The sequence below is a fragment of the Mastigoproctus giganteus genome, chromosome 7 (assembly GCF_048544385.1).
Source record: "Mastigoproctus giganteus isolate SK-2022 chromosome 7, ASM4854438v1, whole genome shotgun sequence".
NCBI lineage: Eukaryota > Metazoa > Arthropoda > Arachnida > Uropygi > Thelyphonidae > Mastigoproctus > Mastigoproctus giganteus.
The window spans coordinates 163,368,251-163,386,019 of NC_143581.1; the positions used below are offsets into that span (position 1 = coordinate 163,368,251).

The 17,769-nt window shown below is 36.7% G+C and overlaps 1 protein-coding gene across 2 annotated transcripts in view; it reads right to left on the reverse strand.

Moving 5' to 3' along the window:
• The window catches only part of Sou (required for meiotic nuclear division 5 protein souji), a 108,591-nt gene that overhangs the window by 66,368 nt on the left and 24,454 nt on the right, over nucleotides 1-17,769 (reverse strand). For both annotated transcript variants that reach the window (XM_090377164.1, XM_090377165.1), the window contains exons 3-4: nucleotides 13,717-13,854; nucleotides 152-252 (exon numbers count right to left, since the gene is read on the reverse strand). In XM_090377164.1, the coding sequence (XP_090233290.1) occupies nucleotides 152-252; nucleotides 13,717-13,854 (239 nt within the window). The remainder of the gene's footprint in view (nucleotides 1-151; nucleotides 253-13,716; nucleotides 13,855-17,769) is intronic.

Consider the following 17,769-nt stretch of genomic DNA (forward strand, 5'->3'; position numbering starts at 1 on the left):
ATATTAATAAAAATATAAATTTCCCACAAGTTTATTTCTAATAAATGTGGGAAATAATATACATTTTAAAATTGAAATTGATAACTCCCATTATTACATTTATGACAGAATTTTTTTAATGTATACTACTGTAATTAAATAGTACACTTACAGTAAGGCAGGTCTCAAATCTCGCCTCTTTAAGGCATCAAGTATTCTATTCAATTCTGAAAATGGTTCTCTTTTATCTTGTTCCATCTGTAATCCAGTTTCCTACAAGTAAGAAATATTAACTGACAAATTTTGTATATTTTTGTGGGTTATAAAATATTTGGCTTACCCTGTTACAATGTGTTGAAAAAAAAAAAAAAAAAAAAAAGACTGCAAATTAATTTGAGATCAAAGTTAATATGTAAGTAATACTCCCTACATTAATTATGAGTAGTTAAATTTTGTTTCTTTTAGTTTCAGTTACCCAACCAAGGACCACAGTATATCAATTCTTTCTTCTTTCATAATAGTTCATGGTAGGTTCTATCACTAAAATTGACAGAACTGATGTGCAAAACATCATTTATAGGGTGGGCCATAAGTAAGGAAGCTATTTTGAATAACTGTTGATGTAAATATGTGTAAGTTATTTGAAAAATATTTATTGTTTCAAAATAATTGAAACATAGGAAAAATACTATGAGCCTTACAATGGAGAAGAATGAAAGCCAGTTCAAGAAGTTTTTTTTGGACATAAAACCACCCAAAATAAACACCATAAAGCAAACTTTGGAGAAGTTTAATGAAGTGGGAACAGTGCACAATCTACCAAAGCCTGGTATCTCAAAGACATCTGTCAATTTGGAAATTGTAAGAGGATACTGAAAGAAGTCGGAAAAAAAATCTCAATAAAAACTAAATTTGGAACTTAAAATACTGAAAAATGCTTAAATAATTATTAATATCATAATTTATAATTCTTTAATGTCTAAAGAATCACAAAGTAACTCAAATACAAGGTTTATCATCATCATCATCGCATGATGATAAATCTTGCTACGAAGTTTGAATGAGGATGACCCCAATAGAAGATTGGAATTTGCCAAATGGTTATTGGCCACGAGTGTTACAAATCCCAGATATCATGACAATGTTTTGTGGACTGATGAAGCCACATTTAAAGTAACTGTGTTTATTAACACCCATTTGAATGGGTGTTTTCAGACCTTTTTATTCAAGGAAACTGTGACAGGAGAAAGCTACCTTAGACTGACAAAAGACAATCATTTCATTAATGCCATTCAAAACCAATTTCCAGCACTGTTTTATGCAGGACGGAGCACCAGCTTACTAAGTCAAAACTGTTTGTGAATTCTTAGACAAAACATTCCCAGATCTATGGATTGGATGGGGGCGGGGTTTCATTGTATGGCATTACGCTCCCTGGATTTAACACCTTATAATTACTTTTTGTGTAGATTCTTAAAGGATAAAGTATTTAGTAATAAACACAGGTCTTTGCTGAAGCTTCATTAGTCAATAGTTAGAAAATTTGAGAACATTTCTGAGAAACTGTGCCTTGCTGTCTGTTGCTCTGTACCTAAAATACTACAATTTTATAATGACCAACATAGAAGCCATATTGAACAGACACTGTAAAATTTATTTTTTGTTTTTACAAGTTTATGTATGCCATTTTATTGCACTAGCATTAATTAAAATATATTATTCAAAACAGTGTTGTTATTTACAGCCAAAAATATTTTGTTACTTATGTACCATTCTGTATTTACCTTCAATGATATTGAGAAGTACTGGAAACTTTATATGTGTGAATGTTTTTTTTGCAAAATTGATTCATTTCGGTGTGGTTCAACAAACTTGTTCACCAAACTGCATTAATGGATCACAAATTGGTTCTCCAAATATGATATTTCAGTTGAAGTCAAATAATATTTAACTTAGTGCTTCCAAAGACTCAACTGGAAACTTGCTATCTATGAATTCTGTTTGAAGTCAGCAGACTTTCAAACAGCCATACAGAAACATGCTTTGGTCAGAGGAATTCACAACTGAAAGTCAGCTGAGCACCAAATAAAATCCACAATTTATAAAATTTATTTACATAGCTGTACAGCTTTTGCTATGAGTGTATTAATATTTGAGTTATAACATTTCATTAGATCATATCAGCAGACATCAGCTCAATGCACAACACTGGTAGAAAACCACTAATTTTTCACACTGCTTCTGTGTTCTCTCATGGATTTTTTATAATTGAGATTGACAAGGACAGTAGCCTTTATTGACGGGGTAGGCAGTTTTTTTGCCCTTACTTCTAGACTATTGTCAATGAATTTAGAGGAAATAGTTGGAGGAAAAAAGAAAATAGTTGCACTGGGTGCAACTATTTTCTTTGAAAATAAATCTTGATATTAGTTTAGTTTTTATAAACTTCAAGTCCTTGCATTAATCTTTATTTATTTATTTTTTTTTTTGCTGGCACTGTTAGTTGTTTCATCATACAACAATATACAAGGATCAAGTTTCTGATGAAATCTCTTCATGGAAGTATGGAGCCAATGTATCTACTCATGGGAATCACTAAGGTAACATTCTCTGAGCAGTGTGAGCTGCATTCTGAACCCAAAAAATGTGTCCAGTTATAATTTCATAATGTCCAGCTATTGTTCATAAAAAAAAAAAAAAAAAAAAAAATTAAACATGTATTTTTGGATAATATAGAACATTGCTATAAATTTGTTTGGTATTGTATATGACTTTTCCTTTAGGAACATTTACTATCATAAGCTGATTCCACTTTACAAGGAAGGAAAATGAGATGATTATCATATTACATAAAGAAACAGAGTACATCTGGAATGCTGCATACAGGTCTGGAAATCTTAGGAAGAATGGAGATCTGTTTTAATGGGAGCAGAGAAAAGCATCAAGGTTAGTTGAAAACACTAAAGATATTGTCACCAAGAAAAACTGAAGCTCTGTAAATTGCAGTATATGGAAGCTAAGCATTTACAGTAGTGATCAAAAAACCCGCATCACCTTAAAAAAGGCAACATTTGTAGTGAAACATATAAGATATTGTTTGATTACAAACATTCCCGAGGGCAAGAGTACATGTGAACAGGCAAAGTTTTTATGGGCTCCAGCAAATAGAGAAGTTTTGCTTTTTTATCGGCTGAAATTGGCATATTAATTTATTTTTTAGAGTTGCTTTATATTCCTAGTAACAATACTTTAGTTTAATTTGAATTTAGATAGAGATTTTGTATGTTATTACTTAATATCGGTAAGGGTATCAAATCCACGTGTTGAACAGGTTTTGCAGCTCCCGCGAATGCAAAGTTTTTAACTATAATTGGACACTTTATTGACTTAATTGTTAGATTAAATTATTTCTATAAGTAGCTTATATACCTAGTCAAGCTCTGGGTTTATTTTGAATTTAGATAGCGCGATTTGGAAAGTAAATAATCTGTAGGTTAACAGATCGTAACTTGCCACCATTGTTATACGATACAACGTGTGCAACGAACTAGACAGTGTAAGGTCTAACAGAAAACTAGATAGCAAGTATAGTAGTATCAATTAATCAGTAAAATTTATTAATCTTATTAAATTTCATTGTCAATTGAATTGTACTTTAACTAAATAAACATAGCGACCTAGTTTTTATAAACGTAACATCATAAATTAATAGCCGACCGGGCTAGCCGAGTGGGTAAAGTACCTGCCCGGCAACCCAAAGGTCGCGGGTTCGATTCCCGCCTCGGGCTTGGATCAAAGTACTGTAAAAACCTTGGGAGGTGCAATATGGCCACAGAAGCCGATGCGCCAACAACTACCAAATCAAAAAAAAAAATAAATAAATAAATAAATTAATACATATAAGTTGACAGGGGATAAGAAAGTCATATAATGTAACTCGGAGATAACATTCGATACCAAAATACATATATATATAGTGTTATAACTGCATTGGGATATAAGTTTAGGGTTATATTTTGTACTGGAATTTTATTGAACTTGAATAGAAATCATGACTCAGACCAGAGCAGCAAAGCAAAAGGCTCAAACTAGTAGAAGTGCTGTGGCTCAGGGAAGAACTGAGGGGAGGGCAGTAGTCCTCTGAATCACAGTCTATTGAAATGCACTGCTTGTTTGATGTTTGTGGAGCAATCAGGAACAGGACATGATATTGCCAAGGGGAATTAACAGCAAAGCATTAACAGCAGTCTTTGTGTGTGCGTGCACGATGTAAGGAGTGTGAGGAAATCAGGCGGCAACTCAACATTGTTATGGGCTTATATGAGAGCTTGAAGGACAGGGTGGATGCCCTTATAAATTATCAACCAAAAAAAAAAAAAAAAAACCCTTCCCATTTTACTTATCCATCCCCTCCAAAAGTTTATCTAGTTCTTTTTTGAATTTATTCAAACTATCCACTTCTGCAACAAGAGATGGAAGTTTGTTTCAGCAATCGACCATTGGCTAAAGGCAAAATTCTGCACATCTATTCTGCAACCATCCTTTCTCAATTTGAATTTGTGCCACATCATGTGTGTAAGCTGAGCAAGAGGAAGAATCCCACAAACTTTGAGCTTGCTCAATCCATTTGAAGCCTCAAACACCTCAATCAGATCCCCTCTCAGGTGCCCTAGTCTCCAGATGCAGCAATTTTCAGAACTGAAGCATTTCTTGGTAAGAGCACTCCTTTGTTTCCTTCACCGATCTCATTGCCCTTCACTTTACGTGGTCCAGCAGTTCTACATCCTTCCTAAAATGAGGCCTCCAGACCTGTATGCAATACTCAACATGTGGGCTGGCCATTGCCTTGTGCAATGGAATAATCACCTCCTTATTCCTGTATATAACTGACAAAACCTCATGTGCTGTCTTCGGCACAAAGATTTCAATCTGATTCACCCCCACCTTCCTTCTAGAGTTTGCAAAAGTAAAGAAGTCTTTGCTGCTTTTCTTTGCATCTTTTGCCAAAGATTTCTCGTAATCTGCCTTTGCTTGCCTAACCTCCTATGTGACTTGATTACAGACTAGCTTATATCTGCCATAGGCATCTGTGTCGCCTGATAATTTATATGCATCCCATGCATTTTTCTTCTCTGCCACGAATCTCTTTCGTTCATCTGACATTCATTTAGACCTAAAACTTGAACAGTATTTCTTAGTTGGTATGAAAAGCGTAGTAGCTTACAAGATTAAATCCTTGAATGCTTCTCATTTAGAAGTTGCTGTTGGTAACATCATCAGTTGGCCTCACTGTAGTCAACTATATGAAAGCAAAAAACCTGATTTACTGGCCCATTCTATTTCTCTGACTCAACTGGAAGCATTCACCAGTATTTCCAGTTGTCCTTGAACAGGTGGATGCCCTGTTCGAGGACAGGGTGGATGCCCTCGAAGGATTTAAATTGAGGGGCCCATCAAGCTCTCTGATGCCCACATCAATGCCAGAGCTTGCACTTCAACATCAAGCAACAGAGAGGCAAACCCCAAGGCAGAATGCGCTGGTCCCGAAGGAACTAGTTGTTATAGGTGACTCTATTGTGAGGGAAACGGAGAACGTATTGTGCAAAAAGGATAGATGGAACAAGACCAGGGTATGTCTGCCAGGGGCAAAGGTTGATGACGTTGTAGAGCAGATTTTAAGGGTACAAAGGGTGATATTGTTATACACGTTGGCACAAATGATATTAATAGAAGGAGACCAGCGGAATTACTTAACCAATGCTGAAAAAAAGCCGTGAGTTAGGGTTGAATTTGAAAGTCTCTGAAATTCTGCCCAGACACAACAGGAGGGAGTATACCATGAGAGCCTTGTTGATCAATTCTGCCCTGGAGAGATTGTGCAAGGCTCAAGAGGTAGAATTTTTCTCAGCCTGGTCTGTGCTTGTTAACTGGAGAGACTGCTTCTACAGGGATGAGATACACTTAAATAGAAAGGGTGCAAGAATATTTGCTGATGCTATCGAGGCAGAGTTCGATGGGTCGGAAAACTGCTAGCTTGGGGGGATACACGGACTAATAGATTAACAGTAGATACTGGCAGAGGTAAAAGTGATTCTTGCACTACTTCTATTGAAATGCAATTGAGCAGCAGCCTGGGAAGCAAGGCAATGGGGATTTCCAGGACTGCTGGGAGTCACAGTGGAACAAGTAAATACATGGGCTGTGTTAGGGTAACTAGAAGTAGAAACAGGTGAATATATACTTGCATGTACACCAATGCTAGGAGTATAGTTAATAAACTCAATGAGCTTCAAGTGCTAGTCAAAACATCAAAGGCAGATATTGTTGGGATAACAGAGATGTGGTGTCACACAGATATAAGGAATGCAGAACTGGAATTTGGGGATTACAATATGTACAGGAAGGATAGACAGGATAGAAAGGGAGGGGTTATACAATTGGTTAAGAAACACATAAAATCCAAGGAAGTACAGCCAGTCGACATGGCTGGACAGTGCAGTGTCGAGTCAGTTTGGTGTGACTCGACACTGCACTGGGAAAGCACTGGGAAAGCAAAATTGAGAGTAGGAGTGTGTTGTAGGCCTAATGACTCTGATGAATATAATAAACAACTGTACAGAGAAAAAGAGTGGGCCAGTAAATCAGATTGTTTTATAATGGAGGATTTTAATTTCCCAGATATTAACTGGAATTTGTCGGTTGGTCACTCACACACTAGCAAGGCTTTTGTAGATTTATTGGATGATTGTTTTCTACAGCAGTATGTTCGGGAGGAAACTAGAGGGAGTAATACTCTTGATCTGATTATCAGTATTGATTTTTCATGCATTAAGAATCTGCAGATAAAGGAACCACTAGGTGGCAGTGATCACAGTGTACTGAAGTGGGATTTACTCAGAGAGGTAACTACCATCATGGGTAAAGGGAAGGGTTTTTTCTTTCGTAAAGGTGACTACGGTGGTCTGAGATGGTATTTAAATTCTATATGGTGCGACCAACTGATGATGTTACCAACAGCAAATTCAAAATGGGACGCATTCAAAGAATTAATCTTGGAAGGTACTAGGCTTTTCATACCAACAAAGAAATATTGTTCAAGATTTAGGCTTAATGGATGTCAGATGAACTAATTAGACATTTGCCAGAGAAGAAAAATGCATGGGATACATATAAATTAATATGTGACACAGAAGCCTATGAGAGATATTTTTTTTTGGTAGTTGTTGGCGCATTGGCTTCTGTGGCCATAATGCCCCTTCCAAGGTTTTTGCAGTACTTTGATCCAAGCCCGAGGCGGGATTCGAACCTGAGACCAGGCAGGCACTTTACCCTCCCGGCTAGCCCGGTCGGCCATGAGAGATATAAGCTGGTCTGTAACCAATTTACAAAAGAGGTTAGGCAAGCAAAGGCAGATTATGAGAAATCTTTGGCAAAGATTTCCAAGAAAAACAGCAAAGAGTTCTTTACTTATGTAAACTCTAGAAGGAAGGGGATGTATCAGATTGGTCCACTTGATATCAATGGTTGAACTGTTGATGATCCTGCTCAGGTAGCTAATTTTTTGCATCTACATTCACGCATGAGGAGTTATTCAGGGAGGGGAATGCCAGAGGTGTATTCAACTCTAGCAGTAAGGTAATCTTGTAATAACTGAGGGTAAAGTGGAGGAGAAATTGTTGAAGATAAACATAAGAAAGGCATCTGGGGTGGATGGAATCTATTCAGTTATATTAAAGGAGGTGGCAAAGGAAGTAAGCAAACCCTTAGCCATAATTATGAGAGCTTCCCTGGACTCAGGGGAGGTACCCATGGACTAGAGATGTTCAAATGTGACCCAAATCCACAAAGGAGGATCAAAGGCTGACACAAGTAATTATAGACCTGTGAGTTTAACTTCTGTTCCAGGAAAATTAATGGAGGCACTGGTTAAAGAAGCATTGCAAGATCATCCAGAAAAAGACTTCAGTTATAGCTCCGACACAGCATGGGTTTGTTGAGGGGAAGTCTTTTCTGACTAATTTGATTGGATACTATGATGTAGTCACAAAGGAACTGGATGCAAAGAATAACTTTGATATCACATATATTTGGATCTTAGAAAGGCCTTTGATATTGTTGCACATGGAAGACTGCTGCACAAATTGGAGCAGTGTGGATAAAGCTGCTATGGATAAAGACACTCATTAGTGTCTTTATCCACACCTTGAGTACCATATACAGGTCTGGAGGCTTCATTTTAAGAAGGATGTAGAGAGGTTGGAACGAGTACAGAGAAGGGCAACAAGATTAGTGAACAGAACAAAGGGTTGCTCTTACGAAGAAAGGCTTACGTTTTGCAAATTACAGTGTCTGGCTAGAGCTGCTATGGATAAAGGGATGTTTGTTTGTTTGTTGCTTGTTATTTGGTTTTTAGGAGCATTAGCAACTAAGGCCATATTGCTCCGGGGATATGCAGTGATCGTTCCCTGACCTTTCCGCATCTCCGTATTTGATGGTCATGAGCTCGAACCCCAGTCTAATCAATAAGCGTGTGCTACACACTGTTGCTCCTGCCCACTTGGCTACAGAGGCGCCGATAAAGGGATGGTTGAGTGGGAGAAGACAGAGAGTGGTAATCAATGGACACTGCTCTTAGTGGACTAATGTTATTAGTGGAGTCCCTCAAGGTTCAGTGTTGGGTCCATTGTGGTTTCCTGTATTTATAAATGATATTGATGATGGTATATCAAGCTTAATGTCCAAGTTTGCAGACGATACAAAGGTTGGCAGGGTTGTTAATGACACTAATGACAGTACACTGCTGCAACAGGATCTAGAAAAGTGAGCAGATGGGCTGAGAGGTGGCAAATGAAGTTTAACATTGACATATGTAAAGTACTACATATGGGAAGCAGTAATCCCAGAATAACATCTCAACTCTGTGGTACCACACTGACAGTGGTAGAGAATGAAAAGGACCTGACGGTAATTGCGCAGGCAGATATGAAGTTTTCTGAGCAGTGCAGACAGTCTGCAAAAGTAGCTCATGGTGTCTTGTCAAAGATATACAGGAATTTTTCTAGCAGTGATAAGGAGAGGATTATCCCCTTGTATAAGGCAATGGTCAGGCCACACCTTGAGTACTGTATACAGGTCTGGAGGCTTCATTTTAAGAAGGATGTAGAGCTGTTGGAACGAGTACAGAGAAGGGCAACAAGATTAGTGAACAGAACAAAGGGTTGCTCTTATGAAGAAAGGCTTAAGTTTTGCAAATTAGAGTGTCCGGAGACTAGGCTCCTGCGAGGTGATCTCATTGAGGTGTATAAAGCCTCGAATGGTTTGAGCATGCTCAATGCTGATGGGATTCTTCCTCTTGCTCAGAATAATCACCTGAGAGGGCATAAATCCAAATTGAGGAAAGACGGTTGTAGGATAGATTTGCAGAAGTTTGCCTTTAGCCAGTGGGTGGTTGATTGCTGGAACAAATTTCCATCTGTCGTTGTAGCAGTTGATAGCTTAAATAGATTCAAGGCAGAACTTGACAAACATTTGGAGTGAGGGGATGGGTGATTTTTTTTTGGCTGTCGCTACATAAGCTTGCTTTCTTGCATTACGTGCCCTTTCTAATGCTAATGCTAATTTTGTTTGTTGCAAAGCAAAGGTATTGCATCAGACAGTAATTTCAAGGTATTGCGTCAGCTGTTTCTATAAATATGGCATTGGAAGGATAAACACGCTCATTAGCATCCTGTTTTGCAGAGGTGTAAGCATGGCTCCATATGTTCAGTTGACACCAAGAAAAAAAAAGTGCTGCTGTTGCTCTGTCCCAAGGAAGGGCTTTCTACGTGTGATATCACTGATAAAATAGGCTGCCACCAGTCAACAGTATCCTGGGTGCTGAAATTACAGCATGAAACCGGTGATGTGAAGAGAAGAGCTGGATCAGGCCGAAATAGAGTGACTACGCCTTCCCAAGATTGATATTTGAAATGGCTATGCCTTCGTAATCGCCATGCCTAGTGCTCCTGATCTAAAACTGGACTTTGAGATGGCCTCTGGTGTTGAAACAAGTGCATGAACTATTCAAAGACAGGCTTTCGGAATGTGGTCTGCCTATTGGCCCAAGAAGAAGAAGCCTTTGTTGAACCAACAAATGAAGAAGAAGTGACTTGCTTGAGCTAAAATGCATGTTTCTTGGACAAAAGAGCAATGGGACACCATCATCTTTTCGGACGAATCAAAATTCAACTTGCATAGTTCGGATGGGAAGCAATATGTCAGAAGACGAAAATCGAAGGCATACCATCCTGACTGCATAACACTGACTGTAAAGTTCCCTGCAGGTCAGATGGTCTGGGGAATGCATAACAGGCAAAGGGGTGGGGCGAATTAAGTTTAACGGAATGGTGAATGCAGAAACCTAGACTGCTATCTTGGAGGAGTGCCTGAAACCCATTATTCAGGGTCACCATACAGATATTCAAACCTGCATTTTTCAACAGGACTCAGCACCTTGCCACACAGCAAAATTGGTAAGTTTTATGCTATTTAGATTTAATGATGAATTTGTCATCTTGTCTCACAAGGCTTAAAACACTTACATCAATGTTTTCCCTTGTTTTTCTCCCTTAAGGTGCAGTCATACCTCAGAAATGTTGGCATTACAGTGTTCGACTGGCCCGGCAACAGACCAGATTTGAAGCCTATTGAAAATTGCTGGTACATAATGCCATCTAAAATTGCTCAGAAGAAGCCAACAAGTAAGATTCAGCTGCAGGAAAGCACTATAAGGGTGTGGTATCACAAAATTGGGCAACCGTATATCCAGAAGTTGATTAACTCTATGCCAGATCGTTGCAAGGCTGTAATTGCAGCTCGAGGAGGAACAATGAAATATTGAGGACATATTTTGCTGATTTACAGTACATAATACTATTACATTAACTTGTCATTTCAGTTTGTACATGTAAATGCAATAAAATGTATGTTTGATTGTCATGATTGCCATTTGCATGATTTCTCATATTTCCGTTAATTATGCATTTTACCTTTTGGGAAGATATTTATGGCAATTAGATATATCGGGTGGAGTCTTTTTATTGGATTTCATTCACAGAGATATATATCCCATCTAAAAAATGCATTTCGAAAATTTCTGCAACCCACAATGCAGCGCAAAACACATTACAGGCATACCTCGGTTAACGTTACCTCTGATAACGAAGCTTCGATATAACGAAGTCCACAATTTCAAGCCCCATTTAACATAAAAAAAATATTCCAGTTTAATCACCTGAAATCTAAACAAACTGAAGAAATTGCGGAAACCTTTAGGGCTTCTCGTGGTTGGTTCGAGAAATTTAAAAAAACGGGCCAGGATTCATAGTGTAAAATTAACAGGAGAAGCTGCAAATAAGTTTCCAGGAAAAATTAAAGGAAATAATTGAACGTGAAAATTTTCCACCAAATTTGGTGTTCAGTGTTGACGAAAGCGGTTTGTTCTGGAAACGGCTACCAACAAAAAGGTTCATTTCTATTGAAGAAAAATCAGCTGCTGGGTTCAAAGCAGCCAATGACTGTTTAACGTTACTCTTTGGATCAAATGCCTCTGGCGATTATAAATTAAAATTGTTATTAGTTTACCATTCAGAAAATCCGAGGGCGTTAAAAGGTAACATAAAAATGAATTTACCTGTAATATGGAAAGCAAATAGAAAAGCGTGGGTTACCAAGGAGTTATTTACTGATTGGTTTGTTAACCACTTTTGTCCTGAAGTAAAATGGTATTGTCAAAAAAACAACTTTGAAGAAAAAGCTCTTTTGTTGTTAGACAATGCTCCGGGACATCCTACTGATCTTAACACGTTGGACACATGCATTCCTGTCAAAGTTGTGTTTCTTCCAGCAAACACAACTTCCCTGATTCAATCACTGGATCAGGGAGTAATAGCATCATTTAAAGCTTATTATCTGCGTCGAACATTAAGCAATTTAACTGAACTAGAGGATAAAGAGGAAATGACAGTTAAAACTTTTTGGAAAAACTGCACCATTAAAAACACAATTGAAAACATTGATAGTTCTTGGAAAGAAGTCACTAAGAAATGCTTAAATGGAGTTTGGCGCAAAATATGGCCAGAAGTTGTACTAGAAGAAGAAAATAACATCCAAGAAATTAGAAATGAAGTTATCCAGATGGTTCAATCAACAGGTTTCGAAAATGTCGATGAAGAGGATGTTAGAAATTTATTGAATGCAGAAGATGATGGTTTTTCAGTGGAAGATTTAGAAAACCTTGTTAGCAACGAAGACAAAGATAATGAAGACGAAGTTAAAGAAGTTCCTGCTGAAAAAGTGTTAATAACCAAAGATTTAAAAAGGTGCTTAAATGACATTGAAAACGTTTTAAATTTTTTTAGTGAAAATGATCCTGATTTAGGAAGAAGTTTTATTGTTAAGCGATCAGTGTTAAATGCAATAACTCCGTATAGGCAATTGTTAAATGAAAGAGAAAAAAAGCATAAGCAATCAACTTTAGACTCATATTTTAAAATGTGATTTCACTTTGTATGTAAGTTGACTGTTTATTCAATAAAACTTTTCTTTGTTCGAAAAAAAAAGCTTTTCATTTTCTTTACGTAGGAACGTATCCCTATTCTGGCCATAGTATTTTTACCTCTGAAAACGAAGTTTCGCTTAACGAAGTAATTTCGTGGAACGCATCCTATTCGTTATTCGAGGTATGCCTGTATTTGCAAAATTCACAAGTGATGCAGTTTTTTTTGTCTGCCACCGTGTTTGGTGACCTAACTGAAATGGTTAAGGTTTTAAAAAGATTGATTAAACTAAAGGCTAATGACCTTTTTATTCTTTCTCAGATGATATATTAAAGAGAATATAAATTTAAGTTAGAAAAGGACAGCTGCAAAACAGATATGCAAAAAATTTTCCTTTGGCCAGAGAGTAATTAACTATTAGAATAAAATTCCATCTAGTGTTTGGAAGTAATTTTTGAATAAATTTAACATGGCAGTGGTGGCACCAAAATTTATTTTTAATTTTTGGAAAATGCTTTGGGTTTTTTGAATTCTTCTTAAACCAATATTTCATCTTTTCTTAATGGATTTCAAGTACTCATTGTATGTACTTTTTAAGTTTTAATAAAAAATTAAAAACATCCTATGTGTTTTACACCTTTTATTTTCAAAGAAAAAACTGGAAAAAAAAAAAAAAAATTTAGACAGATTAGAAACATCAATCTCTTAGTGTTCTATTTTAAAAGACTGTTAAGTCAGGTGTATGAAATCTGAAATGTGCATGCACATATCAGATTTCATACACCTAATAATGTTCTTTTTGAGGGTCATCATCAGGTGACCTACCCTTACCACCAGGTTAAAAGATGTTGGGTCAAATTATTAGAAGGAGTTACAAAGGAAGTAGATATTTATTTTATTTTTATGGCTAATGCTATTAAAACCGTGCATTCCTGCATCACTTGGCCAAATGCTAACTCCAAATTGGGAAGAGGTAGAAACAATTTATAACAAAGGGAAGTTTTATCAAAAAAAATTCTCTCATTCAATTTATATATAAACTGAATTTAATACTGACATTCATTATAAACAATAAATTTTATTTTATTCTAGCAATAAATAATTTTAAATAATTCTATCCTATCAAATGAAAAATCTGGCCTTAATTTTACTGGGAAAACATTTTCTAAATATCATACTCTAATAAAAATGTGAAACTTACAATGATCAGTTCTTCAGCAATATCTAACATTCCTTGCCTCAGAAAGTGCTCGCTCACTACTTGATTCAGTAATCGTGTGTTTTCGTTTCCTTGAAATACTTCTTCACTGCTTGTAGCTGAAAAGTCTGCTATGAAATTCTGAAAAATAGTGATAATCAACTGTTAAATGCAGAAGGTAATCTGAATTGTCAGTATTACATGAAACTCTCATTGAGAATTATGATGGCATCAATCTAATTATGTGAAGGAGATTCAAATGGCATCACTCTAATTATGTGAAGGAGGTTCAAACAGCATCAATCTAATTATATGTGAAGAGGGTTCAAATTTTGACCTTTAGCATTTTTTGAATCTGGAATTTTGATCATACAGTCATCACCATTCCTATTTCATACAGATGTGACAGTATCTCCGTAGAAAAAGATCTTTACAAACAACAGATTCATGTTGGAGGATACAACCCTGTACTGCCTTGTTGCCATCAAACTTTTTTCCCAAATATTCTTTTAACAGTCCAACAATGTGGAAATCTGAAGTTGATATACCTAGATTGTGTGTGGGGGAGGAATATATTCAGGATCCTCTAACTCAGTGTTGCAATGATCTCTTACTGGCAGCATGAAGCCAAGTATTGTTATGAAAAATTCCCTTTTTTAACCTCTTTGAGATACATTTATCTCAATGCTGCTTTCATCTTAGTTGTCAGGAGGTTGGAATAATACTGGGCACTTACTGTGAGCTATGCTCCAAAAATCTGCACAAATTAACCCATTAAAGTTCCAGAAGACCAGAGCCATGATGTCTCAATGAACCACTAAGTTTTAAATTATTTTTTTCTGACAGTGAAGATTTCATGTGATTCCATTCCATGTTTGCTCATTTGTTCTGGAGTCTGCAGTGATGAGCCTATGTCTCATCACAGTTTGATTAAGAAATACATTCCCTCACTTCAACAATGTTCCAGATGCTTAAAGGAAATCTCAACTTTCTACACTTTCTGATTTGTAACCCATCTTGTACTCACTCTTCAGGAGCAGAGGTGCTTGTGTTCTGTCAATATGCTATAAACATTGATGCACATTTCTTGTGAGATTTCATGCATAGACTTCATGTAGTGTTATGCAAAATAACCTTCTCAACTCTGGAAATGTTTACATGATTACTGTAGCCACACAGCATAGGAGTGATTGCTCACTGTTTCACATCTGTTCTTGAATACAAGTACACCCTCATATACCTTTCTTCAACAGGGCATAATTTCTGACCTATATTGAAGCCTTTAGTGAAAATCACACAGGTTAGAGTCTTCTTTCACCAAAAAATTTGATGTTTATTTAAATTTTTAGTGAAAGCAGTATGTCATTTTCTCCATCCTACCAACTTAAATGGATACCAACTTGCAGTATGAATAAGCACACAAATAGGTATGGTTAATGTAGAGAGAAATATGAAATATTTGACAAAAACGACACTGATTCATAGAACTTTTTTTTTTTTTTAAAAATGAATATTCTGGGTTGAATTTGAGGCTCCATTCACTGTCCTATATTAGAGGAAGCAGCAAGACAAGTTATGAAAACAGTTCCTATAATAATAGGAGCATCCTAAAATTGAGGATAAAAATTTACAGACACACACAAATGGCATACATGGACTAATAGATTAACAGTAGCCGCTGGCAGACGTGAAAGTGATTCTTGCACTGCTTCTATTAAAATGGGCAGCAGCCTGGAAAACAAGGTGCAGGAGTTTCCAGAGACTGCTGGGAGTCATTGCAGAACAAGTAAATACATGGGCTGTGTTAGGGTAGCTAAGAATAGAAATAGGTGCATGCATACATTTTGCCTTTAGCCAGCGGTTGGTTAATTGCTGGAACAATCTTCCATTTGTCGTTGTGGTAGTTGATAGGTTAAATAAATTTAAGGAGGAACTAGACAAACATTTAGAGGGAACTGTTTTGTAATTTATTTTTATTTTTTATTTTTTTGGCTGATGTTGCATAAGCTCATATGCTTGCTTTCTTGCATCAACATGCCACTATTATTACTACTACTACTCCTATACTTGTGTATACATCAATGCCAGGAGTTTGGTAAATAAAATTGATGAATTTGAGGTGTTGGTCAAAACTTTAAAGGCAGGCAGATATTGTTGGGATAACAGAGACATGGTGTCACAAAGATATAAGGAATGAAAACTGGAATTTGGGGAGTACAATGTGTACAGAAAGAATAGACAGGATAAGAAGGGAGAAGGGGTTATGCTATTGGTTAAGAACCACAAAATCAAAGGTAGTACAGCCAGTCGACATGGCTGGACAGTGCAGTGTTGAGTCCGTTTGGTGTGACATAAGCACTGGGAAAGCAAAATTGAGAGTAGGAGTGTGTTACAGGCCTAATGACAGTGTTGAGTATGATAAACAACTGTACAGATAGAGTGTCTTATAATGGGAGATTTTAATTTCCCAAATATTGACTGGAATTTGTGGGTTGGTTACTCACATACTAACAAGGCTTTTGTGGATTTATACGATGATCGTTTTCTACAGCAGCATGTTCGGGAGGCAACTAGAGGAAGTAATACTCTTGATCTGATTATCAGCAGTAATTCTTCATGCATTAAGAATCTGCAGATAAAGGAACCACTAGGTGGCAGTGATTATAGTGTGCTGAAGTGGGATTTACTCAAAGAGGCAACTACCATCAGGGGTAAAGGGAAGGGTTTTTGCTTTCGTAGAGGTGACTACGGTGGTCTGAGACAGTATTTAAATTCTATACAGTGGGACCAACTGATTATGTTACCAACAGCAAATTCAATATGGGAGGCATTCAAAAAATTAATCTTGGAAGGTACTGGGCTTTTCATACCAACTAAACAATATTGTTCAAGATTTAGGCCTAAATGGACGTCAGATGAATTAATCAGACATGTGGCAAAGAAGAAAAATGCATGGGATAAATACAAATTAAAAGGTGACATGGAAGCCTACGATAGATATAAGCTGGTCTGTAACCAAGTCACAAAGGAGGTTAGGCTGGCAAAGGCAGATTATGAGAAATCTTTGGCAAAGGATGCAAAGAAAAGCAGCAAAGAGTTCTTTACTTATGTAAACTCTAGAAGGAAGGGGATGAATCAGATTGGTCCATTTGATATCGATGGTTCAACTGTTGATAATCCTGCTCAGGTAGCTAACAAACTAAATGAATATTTTGCATCTACATTCATACATGAGGAGTTATTCAGAGAGGGGAATGACAGAGGAGTATTAAACTATTGTTTTAATTTAATTTAATATAATTTAATTTAATTTAATTTTAATTTAATATACCTCTGTGTATTAAACTATTGCTTAATACACCTCTCTGTATTAAACAATATTAAATCTTACTACCTATGGTAGTAAGCTAGATAATCTTGTAATAACTGAGAGCAGAGTGTAGGAGAAATTGTTGAAGATTAAGTCTTGTCTGTCCAATTTCATTGGATACTATGATGTGGTCACAAAGAAATTGGATGCAAAGAATAATTTTCTTATCATATATTTGGATCTTAGAAAGGCTTTTGATGCTGTTGCACATGGAAGACTGCTGCACTAATTGGAGCAGTGTGGCATTGGAGGCAAATTGCTCCTATGGATAAAGGCATGGTTCAGTGGAAGAAGACAGAGAGTGGTAATCAATGGCACTCTGCTCATCGTGTACTAATGTTATTAGTGGAGTCCCTCAGGGTTCAGTGTTGGGTCCATTATTGTTTTCTGTATTTATAAATGATATTGATGATGGTATATCAAACTTAATGTCCAAGTTTGCAGACGATACGAAGGTTGGCAGGGTTGTTAAGGACACTACTGACGCTATGCTTCTGCAACAGGATCTAGAAAAGTTGAGCAGATGGACTGAGAGGTGGCAAATGAAGTTTAACATTGACAAATGTAAAGTACTACATATGGGAAGCAGCAACCCCAAATCTGTGGTACTACATTGACAGTGGTAGAGAACAAAAAGGACCTGGGGGTAATTATACTAGCAGATATGAAGTTTTCTGAGCAGTACA